This window comes from Corapipo altera, unplaced genomic scaffold, assembly GCF_003945725.1.
Source record: "Corapipo altera isolate COAL_440 unplaced genomic scaffold, ASM394572v1 55, whole genome shotgun sequence".
NCBI classification, from domain to species: domain Eukaryota; kingdom Metazoa; phylum Chordata; class Aves; order Passeriformes; family Pipridae; genus Corapipo; species Corapipo altera.
Genome location: NW_020884882.1, coordinates 12,904,276 through 12,930,260, shown reverse-complemented (window position 1 = coordinate 12,930,260; position 25,985 = coordinate 12,904,276). Strand labels below are relative to the sequence as shown.

At 46.2% G+C, this 25,985-nt stretch overlaps 1 protein-coding gene across 3 annotated transcripts in view; it reads left to right on the top strand.

Annotated features, from left to right (window-relative positions):
• Positions 1-20,555, top strand: part of FRMD4B (FERM domain containing 4B) — an 82,504-nt gene extending 61,949 nt beyond the window's left edge. For all 3 annotated transcript variants that reach the window (XM_027640546.1, XM_027640547.1, XM_027640548.1), the window contains 12 exons: positions 6,472-6,548; positions 7,032-7,170; positions 7,660-7,801; positions 7,931-8,064; positions 8,153-8,272; positions 9,523-9,751; positions 12,947-13,003; positions 14,474-14,621; positions 15,064-15,189; positions 15,865-16,670; positions 17,238-17,370; positions 18,952-20,555. In XM_027640546.1, the coding sequence (XP_027496347.1) occupies positions 6,472-6,548; positions 7,032-7,170; positions 7,660-7,801; positions 7,931-8,064; positions 8,153-8,272; positions 9,523-9,751; positions 12,947-13,003; positions 14,474-14,621; positions 15,064-15,189; positions 15,865-16,670; positions 17,238-17,370; positions 18,952-19,072 (2,232 nt within the window). In that variant the 3' untranslated portion in view covers positions 19,073-20,555. The remainder of the gene's footprint in view (positions 1-6,471; positions 6,549-7,031; positions 7,171-7,659; positions 7,802-7,930; positions 8,065-8,152; positions 8,273-9,522; positions 9,752-12,946; positions 13,004-14,473; positions 14,622-15,063; positions 15,190-15,864; positions 16,671-17,237; positions 17,371-18,951) is intronic.
• The last annotated feature ends 5,430 nt before the right edge of the window (positions 20,556-25,985 follow it).

Sequence of the window (25,985 nt, the reverse complement as noted above, 5' to 3'; positions counted from 1 at the left end):
TGTAAAGCTGGCTGGGGAGGTTTGACTCCGGCTATTAATATTTTGCTGGTTGACCTGAGATAGTTTGGACAAGGGAGTTTTGTTGCTCTCAGTCACTCCTGGAAGCTTGTGCTGCTTCGGAAGTGGTTTCTAGCGAAGCAAGTCCCTCTCGCCCAGGACTGCCAGCTGATGGGCACTGAGGGAAGCACTGTGCTCCAGCTCCATAATACACTGAAAATGGAGAGGTATTTTGGGGATCGTTTATGGAAACTGTCTTTCTAGATAAAAGCAGTGGCTCCACACTGGCTAGAGATTACACTGAGCTCACTTGATTATCACCCTGAAGTCTCACAGGGCATTAAAAAAGACTGGGTTTGGCAACCCTTGCTCAGATTTGAACTCAGACCTGGGATTAGCTTTACAGTCCTGCTGCTTTGCAAACATATTCTCCCTTCAGCTGCAGTTAATACCAGGAGACACCTCCTGCTTGGAGAAGTGCCTCCTGCTTGCAATGGGATGGCATGCCAAGATCCTGTCCCCAGTCTCCTCTGAATCAATTAGGAAAAGCATAAAATAGGTCCCAGGACTTTGTCGTTCCAAAACAGAATAGATCTCCCTTTATCTCTAGCCTATTCTTCTCACTGGCGAGATAAACAATGCGTGTCTTGTTAAGGAGGGTGTAATTAGGGCAAGAGTTGAGTTTATTCTGCGTTCAGCCAGTATGTGGGGATCCTCTGAGGGTTGGAGAAGGCAGCTTGCTGGCTTTTTGACTTGTTCTCTCACTTCATTGTGTTTCTGTGGGCGACTCCCTCGTGATAAATGAACTGCACTATCTGAAGAGAAGAACTAATCTTGCTACGTGATTGTTTCAAATATACAAGAAATCAGTTCTGCTGCTCGATGCCTTGAATACATTGTGTTCTCAGAAGTGTTTTTGTTAGTGTATACTACTTCTGAAGTGGGAAATGTTTGTCACAGGATGGTGTGGGCTGGAACGAACCTTTAAAGTAATCTAATTCCAACCCCCTGCCACGGACAGGGACACCTTTCACTAGACCAGGTTGCTCAGAGCCCCATCCAACCTGGCTTTGAACACTTCCAGGGACAGACCATCCGCAGCTTCTCTGGGCAACCTGTGCCAGGGCCTCACCACCCTCGCAAAAAAGAACTTTTCCCTGACTGGATTTAATCCTATCAGGGCTTTAGGTTTCCTAATGAGATTCCTGGCTGTTCAGACAATTTCTGTGTATTCCTCCCGCCCTCTGTAGGGTTCCTTTTTGTGTCTGAGTTCGTTCAGGAGCTTCTTGCTCATCCACACAAGCCTCCTGACGTTTTTGCCTGACTTTTTCTTTGTTGGGTTGCATTGCTCCTGAGCTGTGAGGAGTTATTATGATATATCTCTCTTAATTCAACACATGCTAAGAGCTGATGCTGAAAGTTTTCCCTTGCAGAACATTTACTTCATGTAAATTTGCTGTCCTGCTTTGTTGAATGGTTCAGAACACAGCAGCACTGGCTTCTCAGACAGTTCTAATTAGGCAGAAATTTCTTTTATGGTGTTTATTTCTCACCAAGCCTTTGGTTTAGACAGAAGATACTAAGCTCGCATAATTAGTTAAAATAAACACAGAGCTGTTATGAGACTGCTCTGAAACTCAGTTCTTTCCAGATGTGCAGAAAGTTGCTTGAAGATCACCTACCCCAAAACACACATGTTTGGGGACAGTTTGGTGCTGAGACGTATCTCATTAATACCAACACTAGTGAGGACCAGGCAGGGACTGATCATAATATATTAGGAAAAAAAAATGTGATTGAAGAGGTTTTTAGAGGACTGGCTTAATATTTAAGAGATGAAGGATGCCTGCAGGTGAGCTCTGCCAGATTATGCTGGCACAGGTGGGAGCTGTCTCCCTCCTTCCCTCAGAAGTTGCTGCAGGTGGGGCATTTTGGCTGTCTTGTCATCTCCTCCAATGCCTCCCTCTGCAGCCAGGCATAGCAGTGTAAAGCAAAAAGATCCCAGTTGAAGGCAGGATGCCAGACAGCAAAGTGCAGCAGAGGGGCTGAAACACAGCCCTCCTTCCAGCACTGCTGGCAGGGTGGTAATTTCCTTCGTCGGGTGGGGTGCATTCCTGTGGGCAGGATTCTTTTATGTTTCCTTGCTCTGAATTGCCAGATTTGTCTGCAGATTGCTGTTCCCAGCCAGTTCCTGAGGTGCTGGTTGCAGAACCTCTTCACGAGCACTGCACGTACCATGAGGTGCTTTGGAAGTGTTTCTCGAGGCAAAGGCTGCTACAAACACTGCAGTGTGGCTTGCACTTCCATGCTGACCTTACCCAGTGATCCCTTGGGTGGAAATTCGGAGATCTGGGTAATTTAGCTATTGGTCAGGATTTGCCATCAGCCTTGGAAAGATCCCAGGTGCGACCTTGGCATGTACTGTGCCTGGCACAGCAGCGTGTGGCCACACAGCTCCTTGCTCAGCTGCTCTTCAGATTTTCACCTCCTTGCAAAAAAAAAAAAAAATCAGAAAAAAGACCCTAGAATATTTTTTTTTTTAAGCAAAATCCAACAGGCTCATAGGAATATTGAGCCAAGGCCCTGGAGCAGCTCTGCTGAAGGCCTCTCAAGGAGGGGGCTCTGCCAGCTCCTGCCTGCAATCCTGATGGAGCCGTTTTTCCAAGCCAGTTTGCTCCTGCTGTCAGGCCCAGACAAACTTGCATTTTATTCAAAACTGGATGCGAGATCAGCCAGGTAAAAAGCCAGCTGCTTCTTTTATCAATTTGCCTCACCATTTAAGCAGTCTGTGTCTGCTTGGTCACCTTGGACCACAGTTACAGCTCTTTTTGTACAGGAAAGATGGTGATCTCTTTTTTCCCTTCAGTATCTGGAACAGGATCACAGTAGAAATGCAGGAAGCCTAAACTCGTGTGCTGGGAAAGCAGCAGCTGGGTGGTAGGAGTCTGGCTGGTACACAGAGGTGCCTGAGTAATGAGGTGTGATCAGAGCTGCACCTCCGCTTTTTTCAAGAAGACCCAGGAAACCAACCATGGCCGGACAAAATTCTTCCCAGAGAGTCAGACAGGCAACCCCTGTGATGCTCAGTGGGAATTTTTGGGAGCTTTTAAGAATCTGGCAACCTACATGGATGGGAAGGCTATTAAGAAAACATTAATTAGCTCAGGTGGACTTAATCACCTGGTTAAAGGGAACATACATTGCAAAACTTCCACAAAAACATTTTAATTATTCCTAATTGTTCTTCCAGCCCTCAAAAACCAGTTCCAGATTTCCAGATTTTATTTTTTTTTTACAACTCTTTAGTCTTTAAATATACATGCAGTTTAGGTGAGATTGAAATTAGGAATTATTTAGGAACATGTCTGTACAGGGTTAGGGAGTATTTGAAGGGAACAGGATATCTCTAGTGCAGTGATAGTTTTCCCAAGTGTTGCCTTTTGACCACAAATTAGAAAAATTTAGGGGAAGAAGTTTATTACTTTTTTTCCCCCTTTGTATTGAGGCCATCTTTTTCTTGTCTTCATGAATCCAGGCATGTTAGGCAGAAACTTGTAACACTTTAATTCAAGATTATTTTTAAGTGCATCTGTATAAATACTATTAGCTCACAACTCGTTCTGGAGTTGCTCATTTAGTCATCAGCCTTTTTTTTTAAGGACCTGTCTTAGAAGGGTTTGTCAGAGAAGCTGATTGCTAAGGAGCTTGTATTGTTCTTAAGTGGGATAGTTTAAGGACAGGGCACTTTTCAGTCCATAAAAGCAAAAATGCGTCCTGGGTGCAGAATTACAAATACTGCTCCCCGTCTCTCCTGCTGAGGAGCAACAGAGGGGGGAGCTGGAGTTATCCCAGTCTTTGGGCAGGAAGGCAGATGTCTTTGTGCTGAATGTACCCAGCTGCAAATGCTTGGGGCGCCTGTCAGCTCCTTTTGGGCTGGGATGGATCTCACAGGGTGGGGAGGAAATGGGGCAAAGCTCTACCCACATCCTGAGGCAATTCCATGCAGGTTTTCTTAAAAATGCAAAGGGTTGGTTTTTCTTTCCTTCTCAGCACCGCAGATGATCGTGGTGTTGGATTTGCACAGGCTCATGGAAGGGTCCCCCCAGACCCTTGGAGTGCTGGCATGTCCCTCTTGTCTGGGCAGGAGGCTGCTCCAGGTGGTGGGGCTGCTCCATTTTACCCTGCAAAACGTGGCCCCCATCACGCCCTGCTGCCCTTTGGACAGGTGACCCCTTTTCCCGCAGCCCTCGGGAATGTTGAGCGCGTCAGGAGGGGAAAAACCCAAAGGAAGTGATAAAGGGGACAGGGAGTCATCACCCGCGACGATAAGAGGCGGTTTTTTTTCCAGAGGTCATGTTTGAAGCACGCCCATCGCTTTTACGAGCGTGGGAGCGGGCGCCGGGATCGGCCGGGAACGCCGCAATGATGCTTCTGGTCGAACCTGTTGCCTCTGGGGTGTGAGTCAAGGGCGGTGGGGCTGGGACACTGCACCGTGCGGACCCCATGGCAGCCCCCCGCACCGCCCTGCTCCCGCTTCAGCCCCCACAAGGGCTCAGGGTGATCGAAGGGGTGCAGCCCCTCGGTAGAAGCCGCCTGTTCCCTCCTCTGTTGGGTTTTCCCTTTATCTGGGGAAAGGGTGTGTGGGAGGCGTTGCAGCGGAGCTGGTGATGTCAGGAGTGTGTCAGCAGTGGGAGGCGAAGCTGCCAAAGCAGAGCAGCACGAGAGAGACACAGAGGACTGCACTGGCACCTCAGCTCTGCTCTGCTCATGTTGCCCCTGATACTGCCCGGGGGGGCCGGGAATCCGGGATCAGTCCTGCCAGGAGGTGAGTGCGGGATGGGGGGAGCAGCCGGGGCTGTGCTGGGATCCCTCCCTGCTGGAGCACCCACGGGCACTGTTGCTCAATGTCCTGACATAATGCTTGGGCTGTTTCCTTTTGTATCTTTTAAAATGTATTTGTTTAAAAGTCTGGTGCCAAATTGTAAAGAGGCACTTCCGAGAGCAGCGTGATTGGGCAGAGGGGCTGTAAGACAAACTTACTTAAGCAGCAGAGTAAAACTTCCACGATCTTCTGGAACCTGATTGATTAATTTAAGTAAATTGCATTTCCACTTGCTTCACTTTTCCTATAGCATGTTTCAGTACTCAGTTGTAGTCCTGGAAAGGAAACCTTCCATTGAACAGAGGGAAAGGCTGCTGAAAGAGCCACTTTTCCCCCCAAGCACATGCACTGGGCTATGCTTCATTGTGTTAAGAATGTTTCAGATGCAGCACAGTGGAACATGTTTTTTACAAAACTTGAAGTGCTTCTGTAGTGGGAGGGAGCATAGCAAGTCAGGTTTTGGCAGAGGTCAGCGGGAACGTTGTGTGTCTTGGGGGTTTCTAGTGTGGTGGCTGCACCCTTGGAGGCTTTGGAAAAACTCCAGTGAGGAAGTGGGGAGTCACTGTGAGGGTCTGGGTGCCCTGGCTGGATTGCTGGTGTTGGAGGCTGATTTGTAACTGGATGCTGTCCCTGCCTGCCCAGCCTGGATGGAAGTACCTCCGGTACCTCCGTGTGGGCTGTAGCTCTGGAAAGCAGCTGGATGTAAACTGCAGTGTGCTGCTGCACCTGTGCACCCCATCATCCTCAGGGGACATCCCTGGGGACACCCATACAGACCCCGTGTCTGCCCAGGCACCCTGGCACTGCTGGAGAGGGGCAGAAGGTGGTGCTGCCCAGACCGGCACTGAGTGGCCGGAGAACGGCTTGGCCAAGGTTGGGCTGAGAAGATGCAGCCCCTGATGGATCATCCCCAGAGGGTGGCTGGTGCTGGTGCAAAGGGAGAACAGATTCATATGAAATTCTGATCCCATGGGTGCAGCTGCCAAGCCCTGACTGCCTTTGATCTCTTCTCCCAGCTGGTACTTTGCAGGAAATATGTAATTTTCTAGCAGACGTGTGCTGGGGGGTGGCTTCCTCCTGTGGCCACTCTCTCTCTGTACATGGTATACCCCTGCTCCAGAATGTCACTCTGGATCTCTCACACACTGTCTTCAGAAGAGCAAAGTCTTGGTTTTCCCAAGCTGCTGCCATTCCCTTGGGATGTTCTGACTGAAGGACCATAGGTGTCTGTGCAATTACTTTGTAAAGAGATTTTCAGTTTTGATCAGAGACAAAAGGACTCGATCTGCCCTCATAAGACTTCTGGGAACTTCTAGGAGTGAAATTAAATGTGGTATTGGTGGAAACGGGTGTTGTCACTGGCAGAATCCGCAATTTGCAATGCATTGTCTGTAAGAGTGTGAAATTACTGGAGGGACATCCTTCATATTTATATTTACGTGCTTCTTTTAATGGATGTTGTTATTGCTCAGTCCATGCCGTAGCTGAGGATACACAGGAATTGTAATTTGCTGAGATTATATCACCTTGGGGAGAGAGGTCTGGTAATTTTTTATTGATGGTCTTCTACTTCTCTCTCCCAATTCTCCTAGCTATTTCAATGGAAACAGCTGGAAAATCTCTATTTCCGTGAGAAGAAATTTGCTGTGGAAGTACATGATCCCCGCAGGTAAGGCTGGAGGAGGCAGTTCTGCCAGCAGGATGAATCTTTACCCAGAGTGGGGATTCATCATCTTGTGTTGGTGAATGGGCTGGGAGGTGTCTCTGAGTTCAACACAGAGAGGAGTTTACTTTGGGCTTTAGGACTGATCCTGATCTGGCATTTGGCAGGGGCTGGATCCGGGCTGTGGGTAAAGAGCAGTGCTGGGATGTTGCAGAGGGAAGGTCACGGTTGTAACGGGCAAGCTGGAGAGACTGTTGATGTGTTACAGCTCTGGGTGTCCTCTCAGACTGCCTGTGGTGTCCACTGGGGGAGTTTGTGGAGCAGAGGGAGGACTGTTTGTCGTGGCCAAATTTGCGGCAGCACTGGGTGATGGGGAGAAGGAAATCTGAGTTTTTGCATCTCCAAAGGCTGAGCCTTGCCCGATTAAGAGAGAGGCATTTGGGACTTTAAAGACCTGTCTTGAAATTTCATTTGTTTTCACCTCCTCAGAATTTCGGTGTCCAGAAGGACCTTTGGTCAGAGTGGACTGGTAGTGCAGACCTGGTATGCAAACACTTCCCTGATCAAGTCCATCTGGGTGATGGCAATCAGTCAACACCAGTTTTACTTGGACAGAAAGCAAAGCAAAGTAAGTTATAAGGCATTTTACTGAGGACATGAGTTTCAACACCTTTCCTGTATATACTTTGGTGTATGTTATTCCACAAGTGAACTACTCTCCAGAGAAAAACTACAAATTGTTTTTGTCAGCTTTTTGAGCAGTCTATTAGTGACAGTATTGCTATTCGATCCATTTTAGCCTCCTGCAATTAAGGGCTGTGGAAGTATAATTACAGAAGAGGGAATTCCCACGTCTGGGTGTTTAATCTGCTTTTTCTTTTGTCTCCTTCCTGTGTTTGTTTTGAACACGGTGCAAACAGCAAAGAGATTTTTGAGCTGGGAGATTGGTTCAGGTTTTGGGGCAGAGGAGAGAGGGATGGCAGGACTGATGCTGTTTCTTTAGCCCTTAATTTTGCGGTAGATGAGGTGTGAAACGTCATCTTCTATGATCCTATGTTCTGAAGTTAATTAGAGGTAACTCAATGAGGCTGGATTTTTTTTTTTTTAACTCCTTCAGGCAAAAATTCCTTCAGCCAGAAGTTTGGATGATATCGCCATGGACCTGACAGAGATGGGAACACCAAAAGTTTCAAAGCTGGTGACATTGGAGGCCAAGAACCAGCTTATCATGGCCAGCAATGGCAGTTTGATCTCATCAGGTAATATATACTGTGTGCAAATGTGAGGTAGCCAAGTACAATGGGGCTTGTGTGTATTAAAAGGGAGACTAGCAGATGATAAAAATGGCTTTTACCTGGAAATCCTCTTATATAGAGTGTGTTTTTTAGGCTCTCAAGATTCAGAGGTCAGTGAAGAACAAAAGAAGGAGAAAATTATGGAACTAAAGAAGAAAGAGAAACTCCTTCAGGAAAAACTGCTTCAGAAAGTTGAGGAGCTGAAGAAAATCTGCCTGCGAGAGGCGGTGAGAGAACTGCACCTTACGCTGGGGTCGGGTGGGTGGGAACCCTTCTCTCCCACTAGACTTTACCTGGACCCTCTCTGTTCCCCAGGAGCTGACGGGCAAGATGCCCAAGGAGTATCCTCTGAGTGCTGGAGAGGAACCTCCCCAGGTCAGAAGACGTGTTGGCACAGCCTTCAAGCTGGATGACAACCTGCTCCCAAGTGAAGAGGTGAGCGTGGCACTTTGTTTTCACAGCAGGGGTGGGGTGGCCAGACCAGTGGCCAAAGCCGCTTGTAAATAATCCAGCTCTTCCCTGGGTGTTTAAAAGGAGGCAGCTGGGACAGTCACTTGCACAGAGTGGGAAATTTAGATGGGTGCTGCCCTTCTTTTGCCTTTGAAATGACCAGGAAATTGGCTGTTTGAAAAGGCCTTAAGTTCTCCCAACCTGAACCTCTGATTTGTCCATGCTGCATGAATTTTAATGGACATTTTGCTGCTAATTAGAGGAGAGCAGGTGCATAATGCAATTTGGCAGCCCATGGCTCTGAGCCTTTCTGGAACATTGACTGGCGTTGTGTTGGGATTGTGTTTGAACCCAGAAGGTGGCAGGGGTGTGCTCTCCCCCTTGCAAAATCATCTGTTTGTGAGCATAGTTGTGTGACAGGTGACAGGAGGAGGAGTTTTATCTCTAGCTTAATGCAGGTTCCACCTAAGTAAAACCTCTGTGTGTTGCTCAAGAAGCTAAAATGAACTTTGCTGGCAGAGACTGACTCGGGTGATATGGTAATTCAGATATTTGCAGTTTCTGGATGCACATCATTCCCCCTCATCCCTTGTGAGATTTGTTAACAAGCTGTATCATCCAAGCAGTAAGTAGGTGTGGGGCACTTGGCATCTGTCTTTCACCAGAAACTTGCTGCCCTGGCTGGCAGGGCTGGTGTGCTCCATGTCTGCAGCAAAGTGATTTTATGGGACTGCTTAAATGCTATTAAACCAAAATCCTGCTGACCAGATTTAATAACGTGTTGCTTAGTGCTTCTGCAGTGCCTTTCATCTGAGCTTCTCAAAGCAGTTTACAAACAATTAATTAAAGCCTCCAACTCCCTGTTACGTAGGTATGGTGATACAAATTTCCATTTTTATTTTCTCCAAAGTGGAGAGAGATTTTGAACAGATGTTTTCAGGGTTGGACTCACAGCAGGAGGTTTAGCAGCCTAAACTTGAATTTAAGTGTCCGTGTTATGTCACCCAGGCTTGAGAAATTTGGACCTTGCCCAAGAGATCTCATAATCTTACACTAGTCATAGAAATAAAATCTAAGATATGCTAAGATTTTTCTTGTGTATAAACTTTGGTATTTCTGTATTTTGTGCTCAAGATTTCGCTTCATTACCACAAAAATAGATATTCTATTTAATAACCTTCATTGATAATTTCTACCTGGAGTATGAGGAAATAACTCATGTCACAAATTTGCAGGATCCTACTTTGCAGGACTTGGAGAGCAATTTTATCATACACCAGAAGCTGGTGGAAGCTGCAAAGAAACTTGCCAGTGAGCCAGACCTCTGCAAAAATGTGAAGAAGAAAAGAAAGCAAGAGTATGCTGATGCTGTGAAAAAGCTGCAAGAGATAGAAAATTCCATAAATGAATATAGAATCAAGTGTGGCAAAAAACCAACCCAGAAATCAACTCTTGCTCTACCAGGTAAGCAGGAGAATTCCCCGTGTTCTGATGAAAACAGGAGAGGGGGGAAATAATTTGGCTTACTTAGAAGCTTTGTTTACATCTTCTCTATATGGTTTTTATCTTCTCTAAGGCAGTTAGATAAGAAAATAAAAGATGCAATTGCTGCATCTGATACGCTCAGTGCACTGCTGTAGGCTGGGGGCAGAGCAAGCCACAGTTTTAGGAACAAGTGCAGACAAGTTCAAGCACCAGGTATGGACTGAAGGTGCTGTACACAAAAAGGTTGGCAGGAACAGCTTGGATGAAGCTTTTCTAGTGCCTGAATTCCTGGTGTATTGAGTGCAGCTGCTTGTCTGAGCTGCCACATGCAAAAAATCTCTCCCCCTTCCCTCCCACAGCACTCCAGTTTGAGCAAAAATAGAGTGGGCAAATTTCTCTGCAGAATCCAGGAAATAAGGATCAAAGACATTGTTTCTTGATTCGAGATTCTTGATTTCCTGGAAGACATAAGTGAAGTTCAGGAGCTGATGAATGTAAATGGTAGCAAACAGATTTTTTGCTAAATCTGTTTGCCAGTGATGAGCATGGTGAAAGCAGATACCCTTGGCTCCTCCATTCTGAAAATGTGATTTTCCTAAGGAAGGTAAGGTTCTTTCTGCTTCATAGGATAATGTGTGGAAACCTGCTAGTATCCAAGGCAATTGAAGGAGTTTGGGAGTAGTAAAAACTCAGGGATATTGTGACTCTTTTAGTCTATATAGTTATTAACAATTTTAGGTCATGTATTACTTCTCCCATTCATGGAAAAAATATAGGGGTAATTGCTAATGTTTAATTGATTTATTTCATCCCCCCTTGTCTGAGAGGAAATGCTGTTTTGTGAGGTCAGTGAGGTTTTTCCTGGGAATTACAGGGTAGGAAAGAAAATGCAAGATTTTTCTGCTGTTTATGTTGGTACCCTTTTACTGGCCCTTGAGACATGACCTGTTGCCAATGTGTGTTTTCCCTGGAAGAGACCCTTCTCCTTTGCCATATGTCTGTTGGGGAAACCTTTGCCATGTCCCATTCCTGTTGAGGGCTTAGTTTGGATCCTTACCCATCACACACCGTGGCAGCGCTGGGCTGTCCATCATCACAAGGTGCTTACTGTGAAAGGCTGATGATCTCTATTTAATGTGGCCCAGCTAGTTCCTGATTGACAGAGGGGAAGGAAACATCTGTTTTTCCAGTCTCTCGCTCACCAGTGTGGATGCTGATTGTGAAAGGTCCTGTATTACCTGCGACATGTGGTGTGTGGTAACGAGCAGGAAGGGCAGTGAGCAGCGAGAGCCCAGTGAGGCAGCATCCATCCAGGTTGCTGCTGTTTTTGCTGGCAGCTTTCTGTCCTGTTGTGCAAACAAGCAACTTGGGAGTTGGTCCTTATGCATTTATGCCATCATTTAGTACATGACATCCTTGTTTGCTCCCTGAGAAGGTGGGCACAGCCAGAAGGGACCAGATTCTGTGTCTGGGAGGGTCTCCCAGGAGTTAGAGACTGCAAGACGGTGAATACTTAGTCAGCAGTAAGCAGCTGCATCCCTTCCAGTTCCAGGCTCTTGCATTGCAGTGTGTATTTGTTTACCTGAAGCAGAGCTGTTGTCTGCTTCAATAATTGATTTTAGGTGTAAACTTGTCACCATGACCAGTGGTACTCTCAGGCTCAAGGTACAGCTTTCAGAAGGCTGAGCAGTGATGAGTCACTTGTGTCTGTGAGTTTGGGGGATGACTCGTTGGAAATATGTTACATAGTATCATTGATTTATTGAATCAAACAATAGCTCTTTTCCTCCCAGCCCCAAGGGATAGGAGGTGAAGAAAATACTGGACTGCTCCCCACGTTCCACTTTCTCTTTCCTTCACTTCCTCTGTAGCCCTGAGTTTCTTCCCCTTTTACAGGGAATTGCACGGATTTGGGACTTAAACTCAGATATGTCAGCATATCTGAATATGTCAGCACTGCAGACCCCACCTGAAACCAGCAGTGTAGCTTTAGGCTTTAGCTTTTTTCTTTTCCTAGGCAGGTTTTCTTCCCTCCCTGCACTGGGCCCGGTTCCATCTTTACCACCCCATGGTCAAATCCACATGAATCAGCTCCCCTGAAGCTTTTTCCCAGTGTCAGGTTGCAAAGAGAGCTGCAGCCCATCCTCGGTGGTCTGACAAGTCCCTCCAGGGCAGGGGCCAGCCCTGATTTTTGCTGTTCTTGAACAGCTGCTCTCTTTAACAAATTCTTGTAGCCGGACCTTTCCTCGCAGCAAATTGTGACAGCAGGGGAGCAGCTTACATTGCCTGTGCTCCTGATGGCTGTTGGGAGAGCCAGGTGTCATGGACTGCATGCCACTGTCATCTTTTGTTACTTCCTTTTTCTCATGCATGGAAGTTCATGGAGACTTTTTATCCCACCAGTGCTGAATCTTGCCAGAAACAGCCTAGCAACAGATTCTTCTATGGGTTAATTATCTCTAGTGCAGCCTAATTTCTCTGCTGCTGCTGGTCTGCTCCAAACCTTAGCAAGGGCAGGCTGTTTCTCAGTGAGGTGCAGTGTGTAGTGTCAAGGTGAGAGGACAGGCAGGTGCCTTGTAAAGTGCTTTGAATAAATAATAAAATGTAAAAGAAAGGAAAAATTTGTATGTCCATGCAACAGTTCCTGCTTTCTGTGTTGCTGGAATTTGCAATAACTTGATGGAAATCAGTGGAATCCTTCTGGATTGATATTAATTTAATTGAAACAGAATCTGCTGATGAAACATTCAAAAACAAATGCCAAATTTCAAAAGGCTTTTTGTACCTACCTGATGGGGTTTCAGGTGTACCTGGAGGAGATTAGATGCTAACAGCCAAGATCTACATGTCTGTGTAGGTTCCTGATCTCCAAAACACCCTGTGAGATCTGTTGGAAGCTGAATGGAAAACACCCTTGTAAATCTTGGCCTGATTCCTGCTGCAGATGAAAAAAAAATCTCCTTTGATAGTTGCCTGGGTCACTTGCTGAGCTGCAACAAAGACACGAGGGGATGACATGAAGCAGGACTGTCTTCAGGCTGTGGGGCTAAAGCATATGGATTGCAGCATTACAGATAGTAGTTGGCTCTGAAGCTGTAGAAAATAAACTGTATTAGGATATTTTGAAGTTGGTGTTGGGCCTCCTATGCTTAAAGTGTTTGTTTTCATTCACAGATGATATAATTCCATCTGAGAGCAGCTCCCTGTCTGACACAACCACCTATGACGATGGTATGATGTTTATCCTTTTCTTCCTATGGAGTGTGTCCATTTAGAGTCATTCCTTTGACTTAATGTCCTTTAGCATTTCCCATCCCTGGAAGTGTTCAAGGACAGGTTAGATGGGGTTTTGAGTGACCTGGTCTAGGTGGAAGGTGTCCCTGCCTGTGTCAGCGATTTGGAACTAGATGGTCTTTAAGGTCCCTTCCAACATAAATCATTCTATGATTCCATGATATTGGTGGCTTTCACTGATAAATTACTTTGTAGCAGAGGAATAACAGCTTATCAGGAATGTCTTTTCTCTTAATGGGTTAGTTCTTGAAAGTTTCTGCTCTGTAAGCTGATCTGAGTCATCTTTAGAGAAGGAAGTTGGTTTTAACACGACCAACCTGCAAGCTGAGGGCACTGTGGATGTCAAATACTAGATCCATAGGACCTGACCAGAACTGGATAAAAGGCTGAAGGACTTTAGAAGCTTGGAGGGTTAGCCCAGCCCTTCTGTCCTCACAGCTACTATAAAACTTACAGAAAAGTAGAATAGTCACAGATATTAACACTGTTTACATTTATCCGTTCCCTAGTGAGCTTGCATCTTGCTTGGGTTGGTATTTGCTCAGCTTACTCATTTCACACACACACCCACAGACGTATACTCACGCCCTGTTCCACCAGGTGGAAAGGTCTTGGCTTGCCTCTCCCTTAAACTGGCTAATCATCATTTGGGGACAAACATTATCTAAATTATTACTCACTTTTCAGTTGGGGCCTGATTCTGATCTCACTTTGTCCCAGTTTTACACTGGTACAACCCATCTGGTGCTTTAAAATGGAGTTACACCTGATTCCTGCTTGTACAAGTAGAATTAGAGCCAGGCTTGTGAACATGTTCTCTGTGATGCTCGACCTGCATTTATATGTATTAGTTGGAGTTTCCTGTTGGCTCTGTCAGGACCTGAGTTGTGCCCTAAGCAAAGTGAGAACAAGGATCAAACCAGCATATTCCCAGTTGCCTTCAGCCAAATTTGTCTGTCAGTTGTCTTTGCTCATTCAGTCGCTTTTGAAGTCAGTCCCTTTTAGGTTTTATTTCAAAACTAATTCTTAAAATGTCATTTTCAAGTAAGAGTTGGAAGGTGAGGGAGGGGAACTGGTCTTTGCAGAGGCTAAACTTGCCTGCTTGGCCCTGGAAAGGATTGCTCTGCAAACAGAGTTTTTCCAAGGAAGTTCCGTTTTGTGATCTGGCACAGCCCCAAGCTGGGTGTAATCTCTGTAGCAGTCGGTGGTGCTGGGATCTGTAGGAGCCTCCATGATGTCCTGTCCACGTGCAAGAGAGCTCAGTGCAGGCAGGAGAGCCTTTCTAGACCCACAACTTCTGCCCTTGTCCCTGGAGTGCAAAGTACTTCTCCTTAGGGGCCACGGATTTGTATACAGGGCAAAACCACCAAGGATTTTGCTAACAAAATACATATTCCTTTCCAACAGTCAGTGAATCGCTTCCTGTGGCAGCACAGAGACCCAGCTCTGCGCAGCTTTCTCCAAGACTTCCTCCACCAAAGTCCCTCGGGGTGGAGAGAATTCATCTCAGAAAGTCATCCATAAACGAGCAGCTCTTGGAAACCAGACACTCCAGGTAGGCACATCTTGCTGCTGCAGCGCAGGTGGAGAACCTGCTGGCATGAGCTCCATCCTGCCCCTGCCCAGCCCCTGCCACTGCAGAATACTCCTCCCTGGGAAGTTCCAAAGTCAAATTATAGCCATATGTAACCATTTAGCTGTGATATGCTTCATTTTCAAACTCGATCCCTTTGCTCCTCTGTTGCCTGCTCTGTCCCTTCTTCATGCTTCTGCCCTTTGGCAGCAACTTTTCCTACCAGTCATCCCGTGAGGACCAAGAAGGGGTTGATTTTTTCTTCCTTTTTAACAACTTTGTTCTTTACACAGGGAAACACATCCAGTTATGCCCTTCCCTGTTTGCTCTGCCTTTTGGTTTTTTTTATCTCCAAGACTTTGGAGCTCATACTCAGCGTGGCACAACTTGTGTTTAACCTAAACGGGGTTGTCTCCTGTTACAGGGACGTGCTCTCGACCCACAGCAGCCCTTACCGGACACTGGACCGGCCGCCCCAGCCCCACGGGGGGAGGAGCATGCCCACAACCCCTGTGCTCACACGAAATGCCTACAGCAGCAGCCACTTACAGTAAGGGACCTTTGCTTTGAGTGCCATGTCCGTCTTAGGCAGCAGAAAAATAAAAGCAAATGGTGTTAACACGGTGAAGGGTCCTTTGCCATACAGCTTTCCCTGCTGTATGGGGTCAGGCTCTCAAAGTGCAAGTTAGTGCCATTACTGTGGGAAGAGAGCTGCAACGTGACCTCACACGTGTTATTAGACAGCTGAGAATCCACGCTGAGGAAGGAGGCATGCTATGAATCTTCCAGTGTTATCAAGAGCCCAGGATTGGTTTGTTTGGGGTAATGCAGCTTTGGGAGATGGAGCCACAGGAATCCCACCTCTCCATGTTCTTCTCCTATCTCGTTACTTGTGTAGGCTTTACCTGCTTAAAAACTGAGGGAGCCCTCCTGTAAATCATTACAGGATTTGTTTGTGACCTTCACTGTGTGTACCCCTGTGACAGATTAACCTTGCTCACTGTGACAGATTATTATGTGAGAGATCTCCTAGTGCTGCAGCAAATAAAAAAACTCAGCCAAACTGAGTTTCTTGCAGTGCAGATATTCTGTGAGGAAAGATAAGGCTGGGTTCGTACTGTGCTTGTATCGGGGAGGCAGCTGACATGTCCATGCATGCTCTCTCCAGCTCTGTGTGTATGGTTGTGTGACTGCCTTTCGCCGACCAACATCTGTGTTGTTTCAGGCCAGATGTTTCCCCACACCACTGCCGGCAGCGCAGCGGAAGTCTGGAATCCCAAACCCACCTGCTCTCCGAGACTCCTGCTGAAAAGTCAACCTTCACCCTCTCCAAGTCCCAGCGAAGCAGCAGCACAGAGATCCTCGATGACGGATCATCCTACACTAGCCAGTCAAGTGCAGAGTATTACTGCGTGACACCCACTCCCAATCCGTATTACACTACTCAGACACTCGACAACAGGACCAGGGGTCGAAGACGGTCAAAGAAACATAATATTTCCGCCGCAAATTCAGGGAGTATGCCAAACCTCGCCCATAAGGATGTCCGCAATGGTGTCTACCACAAAAATCAGGAGCAGCCTTCCTCTAATTACTATATTTCTGGATATTCCCCGTACACCGAGCCCGATGTTTATTACAATGGAGGGTATGTCTATGAGAGTGACACGGAGGGGCAGTACAGCGTCAATCCCTCCTACCGCTCATCGGCACACTACGGATACGAGCGTTACCGGGAATTCAGGGCTTACCACGAGGACGAAGTGGACAGAGTACCACACAACCCCTACGCAACCCTACGGCTTCCCAGGAAGCAGGTTGCTAAAACGGAGCACATAACCAAAAACATTCACAAGGCCTTAGTAGCAGAGCATCTCCGTGGTTGGTACCAACGTGCCTCCAGCCAGAAGGAGCAGGGTCACAGCCTGCAGGCAGGCTTTGAATCTGACAGAGGATCTCAGAGGAGTTTGGGCTTTGCTGGTCTGCAGACGCCGTGCTCTCCGAGCAGTCGGGTGTCGTCTTTCTCTTCAGGTAATGTCTGAATTCATCTGTACTGAGCGTTTTTGTAAGTCCCTGCTGTGCATTCAGTTCTGCCTCACTTCGCTGCCTAAATTAAGTCAGAGTTAAAGCCAGGCTAGAGCTCTGTCTTGAGAGGTGGATGAGGAACAAAGTAAGATCTTGTTTCATTCTTGAGAAGAAAGTCTTGATTGTTACCTTCTCCTAAGGGTAAAAACTGCCTTTTGCTCTTTGTAAGCTCAGTAATCCAGAGAGGCACGAAGAGCCAAATGTGTTTCAAAGAGGTGTATTTACCAACTAGAAGCAGTGTGCAAAACTTCATGCCATGTAAATGCAGTGGCTGTGATGGCTTCCAAAACACAATCCAGTGGACACCACAGAATAGGTCAGAAAGTCTTTCTAAAGAGATTCCCTGGCTTCAGGACACCATCTGTACTTTCCTCCCTGTTTTGTGTTTGCATTGTCTGCATGAGTGTCCTGCAAAAACCCATAGAAATCACTGATGAGAATTGTCTTGTTTGTCTCAACTGATTTAGCTGGAGAAACATCTAATTTGTTGCAATTATTTTTTTTAACTTACAGCATCTTCTGCAAACACTGCTGGGAACTGGAGAAACCCAGTCGCACTGGGACTTTCAGACTACGATACGTTGTCTCATTCCTCTTATGCCAGCTGTTATGGGAATGTTTATGGCAACCTTCCTTTGCAGAACAGGTGAGTAGAGTATATCTGGGTTTTCTGCCCCTCCTCCTGCATTTCATAGGCTCTTAAAACTTTTGAGAAAATCAGCTTTATTTCAAAGAGCCAGGATGAAGAGTACTTGTAAAACCGGCGTCTTGAGAGCAAGTTTTCTCTGTGTGGAGTAGATCAGCTGTACCATCACTAACTGTACCTCATAAGGAAGGAGGGAGCAGTCATAGTGAAGGATGAACTCATTGGTTGCACAGCCTTTTCATGTGGCTGGTGCTGGACCATCACAGATCTCACACTCCCTGGTGACTGTGATGCTCTGAGCAATGTTATGGGCAGAGCACTCACTGAGCCCAATCCCTCTCACTCCTTGTGTTGAGGGGGTCTCTCCCGGACCCCATCAGCAATTTGGCAGCACACAGTCCTGCTGGGTTTCTGAAGCTGTAGTGCTTATGCTGATGCACTTTTGGTAAAACAAGAGGAGGAAGCAGCTCTCTGCAACCTCACGTCTTAGTGCTGGCATTCAAAGGCAATACCACCTCTGCCAAGTGCAGCTCCCTTGGCAGAGCTGGACCCAGGAGGTGGGGGAACCTGCTGCTGCTTGCGGAGCCCCCCTGCTCGTGAGGGCTTTCCCAAGGGCTGCAGGGAGCCCAGGGTCTGCTTGGGCCTTGCAGGAATTCCTGCAACTCTCTCGCTGTTTCTACTTGGCATTTTCATATTCCCCTCCCCACTGTAGTAGGCTGTCTGTTGGCAATGAGGACAGAGAGCTCCTGCCCTGGGGAGTGACTCTGCCCCCACAAATGCCATCACATTTAAATACACTTATGCAAAGTGGAGCCAGCCATAGTAAGTACCCCACCCCCATGTGTGCCTCCTGCTTTGTGGGTTGCAGTTTGTGCTGACTGCCAGACAGACTTGTGTGAAAATACTGAATTTTTAATTTTGTTTGTTTTAAAATAAATGAAAGTGTAAGAGAATATGTAAAAGCTGCTGCTAGATCCTTTTTTTTTTTTCTGAGCGAAATGCTATGGGCTGTTTTATTGCAGTGGTTTAAAATATCTACAGCAACAGTGTTTAAAAATACAGTTCCTACTAATTTCTTAATTTCCTATAATTGAAGTTTGAAAATTTGGCTTATATTGGCAGCTTGATCTAAATGAAGTTTATTAGCTATTAATTTTCAGTATTCTGAACCACTTGTCTGATTGTTCATCTGTTTTATTTTCTGCTTTAATGTGATCGTGGCAAACAAGCAATCAGTACATTCAATGGTCTTCACAGTGCTCAAGGCCAGGCTGGATGGAGCTTGGAACATGCTAGTGGAAGGTGTCCCTGCCCAGGGCAGGGGGTTGGAACAAGATGATCTTTAAAGTCCCTTCCAACCCAAGCCACTCCATGATTCTGTGACAGTGTTGATCAGCCGAGGTGCCTGTTGCACACAAATTTTACTAATTACGGCACAAAAACCGGGTTGGTGTTTGGACCCAAATTACAGCGAGGTGAACTCACAATAACCAACATTGCTTTGAGCCCAAGGGAGATGCACGAATTTGGGGGGCCGGGGAAGACCCTCAGCTGATCCCTGGTACCATGTCTGTCTTGCAGAACGTACACGGAGCCGAGCCAGCTGGGTGCTGACGACGAGGATCGGTTGGAAGGAGACTTGCCCAGCAGCGAGCAGAGGTTGTTCTGGCACGAGGACTCCAAGCCCGGGACGCTCGTGTAGCCCACCCGCGGCCCCACATTCCTGCCCCCGCGTGCCTTGCACAAAACGCTGTGACTCCGAGGCGGATCTCGGGTGGAACTCCCAAACTGAACAAAAAGAGGAAGCAGGCTGGTTTTGCTGGGAAAGATTAAAATCAGCATTAAGAGGGACTGTAGCGAACTGACAGAAGTCTTACCATGAGTGGCGTTTCTTTGTGAATCCGGACGGCCCACACGAGCCAGGGCAAGCCACAGTTCATCTGTGACTAGATGCAGCACTTGGTTGAAGTATTTATATTTAGCAAGCACTTTTTGGGAAGATTGAAAGATGTTGAAGGCAAACCTCAGAGGAAAAAATAAAAATGTGAAAAGAAGACTGTAATGGAAAAACCGGGAATTCTAGGAGCACAATTACAATGTCTGAAAGAAGAAGAAGAAAATGAAAATTTATTCTGCCATGGCTTATGATGACCTGGAAGGACTTTCATAGGCTTATGAAGGATAGATACTGTGTGTGTGAGTGAGGCAAAGGGTGACTGAATCAGTATTGGAACATTAGTTGAAGGAAGGCTGGGGGTTTTTTTTGTTATGGAGGTTTGAATGAGTTTATCCAGTTTTTGAGGTGTTGTTAAGAGTGTTTGTTAGCACCACAAGCAAGTTCTGGAAAGAAAACTTGCTGACACAATATGTTGTGTAAAACTGTAGGCGATTGTGGATTTTGGAAGCAGAAGCAGTAAACTTTGAACTCTCTTTTCTATGATAAAGCATCATTAATAATGACACATTTAATGACCTTTCCATGGTACAACTGTGTGGAGAACTAGGCAAATTTTCACAGTGGCTGCATGGCGACCCCTGTTCATCGGGTGACAATTCCGTGTTACTCTGTCACAGTGGATCGAGGATCCACGGTGGGGAGCTCCAGTGATCACACAGGGAACAATTTGGTAGTAATGGCCAGTATTTGAAGGTGGATGCAGACACAAACAGCCAAGTGGGTGCCTTAAAATGAGGGGCATTAGGATTGTACCACAAGCCATCTGAACTGCCAGGTGCGTTGCAAAGTCACTAAGTGACAGAACAGCATTTCCACAAAACCATTTGTGTAGTGGGGAAAAAAAACGTGACTGCAGTCTTGATTGAAGAGGGATAAACCTACCTCACATCATCCACCTGTAGGAACAAATTGGCATGGGTTGTCCTGCGAGATTCCCAATGACTCGTCTGCATATGGTAAAATCTCTCTCGTTTCTCAGCTGTACTGTGCTTCAGGATTCCAGAAATGGTGCTCTTTTGTTCTTTTATACAAAGGATTAGTTACTCCTTGTTCATATTGTGAATAGAAAAGTTTCTGATAAACTTTTTTGACTTTTTTTACCAATATTCCAGAGCATGTAATATATACAGGAGGACACACTTGTTAAGCTGGTACTTAGTCGTTTGTATTATTAGAGTCGCGATTTGGAATTAAACGAACAAAAACAAAATAAAAAATAACTTATTTCCTTGGTTTTGCATATTTGTATAGCCTTCTAGAAATGCGAAAGCTCTTTTTGCTTATTCTTTTACTACTTCTGAATTTTTTAGACCTATTATTTTGTATAGGTCAATAAACTAAAAAGTGTGCTACCAAAACCACGTCAGCATTCCTCCTGTTTCTCCTCGAGTGCTTGGAAAACTGCAGTGTGTGTTAATTTCAGGGCTTTAAAGTAAATCCCCATGGTGTGATTTCTTTTGGCCTGTGGTGTTAGGTTGGTTGCAGAGGGTTGGTGGCTTCATCTGAGGGAAGCTTTTCCCAGGACACTTCAGAGACTCCCAAAACACATCTGTAAGTCAGAATTTCTGCCTCTCCATCAGCTGTCCTGAGGGAAACCAAGCTGGGCTCTCTCAGCATCCCCATGGGAGGGTCACAGTCCCTGGGACCTGCTGCCCAGCCCCAACCTGGCAGTGGTAAAAGAGACAGAGGTGGCCTCATGTTGTTGAAAATACTTCTTGCTTGTCTATCCTTGCACCTAAAAGTTACCACAGCCTTTCCCAGTTGGAACATGGCTCTTGGGATTGTGTTGCTCATCTGCTTGGTCCTCTTTTGTGTTTGTACCCTCTGAGATACCCACCTTTCAGTAAGAGTGACTTCTGGATGTACAACTCCTTCTGCACCCTGGTCACCCAGCAGTTGAGGTTGTTCAGTCTTGCTCTCCTCTCTCCAGAGTTAATTGTCATTCCTTACTTTTTGTGACATCCTTAAACTTCACAACCACCACTGAACTTTATTCTTATTTCCAGGTTGCTGGTGAAAATAAGTATTAACAAGAACTTGCAGGCGTTCCCAGTAAGAATACCCCCATGTCATCATACTTTTCCATTTCTCCAAGTAGTTTTTGTGGTTTGTCTGTTTGCAAATTTTTCATTTATTGACTCATGCTCCTGGCTGCTATAAACTGTTGGAGCTTTGAGCAAGAAGCTGAGTGGTCCAAAGTCCAGTTCCCTACCTGAAGCTCACGGGATCAGTGCAGGCTGGCAATTATTTTTCAGCTTGCTTTGAAATCTTTTCATTTAAATAAGAAATGAGGTGTGTAAAGAAGTCTGTGCCTCGTTTAAAGTATTGTTTCCATTCCTTTATTTTAGTGGTGTAGCTATTGAGTTTTGTGTTGCTTTTTCTGTCAGTGGTCAGGATTTAGCTCAGCTCGACACATCCGTGTTGGCACAACTCTGGCACTTGGCCTGACCTCCCTGCTTGCTGAGACAGGACCAGGATGATTTTGGATTATATTGTTGAGAAGATGGGAGTTTGAGGTGGGTTAGGGTGTTGAGGATGGTTTGCTATATTTGGGGATATTGGATATAAAACCTCTATGGCCAGAGTTCAGAGCCTGATTGCAATTTCCAGTAAGCAGGAGCTGAGCTGCAGAGGAGCTGGAAATGGAAGTGGAGTGGTGGCAGCTGCAGCACTTGAACCCCTTTTGTCATTCTCTGCATGCTTGGGCCCTGCAAGAGTTGTGTTCTTAGGAACTTTTATGAAGGGTGGAAGAACAGGGTGAAGGGGGCCCAGATGAGGAATAAATAAGAAATTCCAACTTCTCTTTCTCAGATTTCACATAAAGTCAGTCTTGGGTGGCACTGGGAAGGAGAGGGAAGGCACGGCATCCCCCAGCACCTCCTGCCCATCACCAACAAGGGATCTGGTGGTGCTGGTGATACCTGATTTGTGCCAGTTGTTCCCCAGGACCCTTAACTTTGCCTTTTGCAGACCTCCAGTTTGCTTTGTTGCATTTCTGGAGCGATGTTTTGATGCACATGTACTGGTGTTCCCAGAGACCAGATCTGTGTAATGCAGCTAAAGAGGTAATAAAGACATACTTGTAATCATTATCTTATTTGTTCACAGCTGACATACAAATTGCCTGTGCTTTGTTTGAATTCCTACCTCATCTGTGTGTTTTGCCATGTGACCACAGCCTTCCTCAGCAGGATAACTGAGGACATCTAGTGCCTGACCCGCAGCGTTGAAGAGAAGAGCCTCCCTGCCTCTGGTGCTCCTCTGGAATCATTCCTGCCTCTTCCAGTGTGAAGAAATATCTAAAAATTCTTATTGGGTATGATCAGAGCAAAGCCAAGAGGTGAACAAGGTGAAACACCAGACCCACAAGGTTCAATTTACAAACATCTCTCTGTTCAGAAGGCAGATGCTGCTGATGGGAGTATGAAGGAGAAATAAAACCCCACTTAAATCTGTATGTAATGGAGCATTTCCAAGTGCTTTTAGTTGATGGATGAAGAAGAATAAAACCCAGTTCTTGCCAGGAATCCTTAAAAAGGCATTAGGGCACTAAGCTAAAATAAGCCATGCCTCATGTTTTTAATTGCTGTCTGGTTTTTCTCTGCTGTTTTGAACAGAAATATTCTTGAGATGTGGGAGGACATTCCTGCAGTGCAGAGACCAGGAAAGGGACAAGGCTCAGGCCAGGATCCCCATCCCTGAGCTCAGGCAAACCTTTAAAGATCACAAATCTTTAAAATTCAACCTAGTATATTTAGGTAAAACTTGTTGGCCAAAGTGACTTAATATGTGATGTGACTCTTGCAGGTTTCTGTTACCTTTTCATTTGTGATCTTAAAACTTGTTCAGCATAAGTGTGAGCAATGCAGCAGCAATATTTACAGCTCCTGGGTGGGTGAGAAGCTTCCACCATAGCCCATCCCATCCCAGAACGTTTCTAGGAAACGCTATAAAGACTGAAGGTTTGCTCCATCTCCTGGACATTGGGATCAGTGCAGGGAGCCTGGGGAGAAGCTCCCATCGCTGTGCTTGCTGGCACTGTCTGGATAAGCTAACACCACTGCTAGGAAGATTCCTGCTTTCTACACTATTCTTCCTTCTCCTTTGTGCTTTTCTGTCATATTTAATAAATTTCTAAGGTAGAAAGGTGAGAGTTTCAGCTATAGCAAAGCCTCACACAAACTTTTAATTATGTTTATTTATTGGTTATTAGTTTAAGTTTAGTTATCTGTTTTCCTTGCATTTCTTTTTTTCCTAGGGATCTTGTGCTAAGGAAAAAATTCCATGTCCTTAGGAATGTTCTGTCTTGTTGGTAACAGAAACTTCCTGTAGTGGTTTTCAGATTACTTCTGTCACTTTTTGAAGCTGTTAGAGATAAATACAACAGGGAAGGAAAACGTATTTTGCAAACGTGTGAAGAGGTAGAGCTTTATTTGCTGCTTCTAACTGTGCTTTGCTGGGAATTGTATCTCTCCCTGACTTATCCCTTGTTCTTGTTCTGAAGGCACCAGGCTGTTGGCATTGACTGCTTGGAGAGCCCAGCATCCATCCTCGGATCAGTCAGGGATAATCTGACTGGTTATCAAGGGAGGCAATGAACGTGGTATTTGGGTAGAGACAGGGAAGGGGACCTACAGCTCTAATTCAGGGACAGCCACATATTCCTTCATCAGAATCAATTAGCACTTGGATTTCTGTAATTTGGGTAACTGGAAATGTGGGTGTTTGCTCTTCACCCAAGCAGTGGGAAAATGGACCTTCATCCTGGCATAGATGAAGTTGCCAGGGGAAGGGCTGCACATGGCATCTGTTTCTGATTTTAGGTATAAACTTTGTACGATGGATTTTGTTGTGGCTGGTGGTTCTGGTGACAGTGATTGCCCACAGTGATGTGTGGGTGGGACACTCTTGTAGCTCTCTAAGCCTGACCTCAGTATTGTGACCTACTGGGTGGGACCACAGAGTTGATCCCCCCACAGACCTGGACAGAGGAAGAAGAGGCAATGTTTGCTGTCTTGGCATCCACCTCTTTTCCCTCCTGTTCAGCTCTGTCCTCCACCTGCCCTGTCCCATCACTGACTGGCCAGGGGCCCTTGTGTGCCAGGACAGTGTATCCTCAGCTTTCCAAAGAAGACCCCTGTCTGGTGCTCAACCCTTTGCACTGTCTGTCAGGACCTTCCCCTTCCCCTCCAAGGTGTTAGACCACATGGATTATTTCCCAGGTCAGGATTTATCATCAAAAATAATTACCCTGTGTTCTGACTGAGCAAGTCAATCTGAGGGGACATTTCCTCCTTCGAAGAAGAAGAGTGTGAGTTGTGATCAGTGCTGGCAGCCCAGAAGGACACATCACACAGATGTCAGGGCCTTAGTGACAGTAGCAAGACCTTTAACCAAGAAGTACCTCCTTGCCATCCATCCAACTTCGTTATCCCTGCCTGTCCCTCACAAAGGGAATCACCATAAATCCTTCAGCAAGTCCTTGACTGCAGAGGGATGTGCTCCGTGTCCCAGGACATCTCCTGCCCGGCTCACACACAGCAGGCATGAGTCTCAATTTATATTTAATCATTAGAGTGTCATCAAAGAGTTGCAGATGGAGAAGAGTTTGCAGCCAGCCCGGGCTCAGCTGGAGTAACTCTAGAAGAAATCCTTCCACCTGTTGTGGGGCTGAGGTCAGGGAAGGACGTGGCCCGTGTGTACAGAACGAGCTGGCCACGGGGCCTTTTCAGCATCACTGTCTGTGGGCACATTTTGGTGATGGGATGACATGAGGTATGGGGCTGTGATGGCTTTGGATGCTATAGAAGAAAGATATGCCTTAGTTTAATGTGAAGGGTCACACTGTTTCCTCAGACGACTCTGTTTCTCATCTGATCTGGCTTGTGCTGAATTCAGGTTTCATATAAATGTTGAGGTGATTGCTCCTTCCAAAGGTTATGAAGGTGGTGGTGCTCCTCGAAGAGTCCTTGGTGTTGTTATTGCAGTTCTGATTTAACAGTCCTGCCATGCAATGTTGGAAGGGAAACTATGGATTTAGCTTAAAAACGGAGGGAACATTTTAAAATTTAATTCTAGCTACTGGTTTTAGTATGAGGCTTTTATCACTCCTGAGGCTCTGCCATGCGAACCCAGAGCATAGATAAATCATAGGAATAAAGGTAGAGTTAGCAGTAAATAATTGCTGAATTGCACATGCTGCCACAGGCAGGTTCTTATGCAGTTTTCAGGGAGATGAATGTCTTCTCCAAGGGTCTGAGCTTGCATTTCTGATGGAAAATATTGAATCTCTGAGCCTGTCTTGCACACAGACTTGGAATAATAAGCCCTCAGTTAACAGTAAATAGGTAGGTAAATGTCCTGTGTAATGCCCATGGGTGGTATGAAGTTCAGCACCATGTTTGCCTTGTGCTCTGTGAGCTCTGGCCTCAGGCAGGAGCCAGTGCTGCCCCAGGGACTCTGTCCCCAGGTGATCCCTGGCACAGGGGATTGGTGTCCCCCTTTGATGGCCATAACCAGCATCAGCTCTGTCCCACACCATGGGAAGACACATGGAGGCAGCTCAGGGCACATTTTGGTTTTGCCCATTGGTGAATAGTCCCAGGCAGAGCCATAGCTCAGTCCCTGAAGTTGTGGTCAGACAATCAACATCATGAAT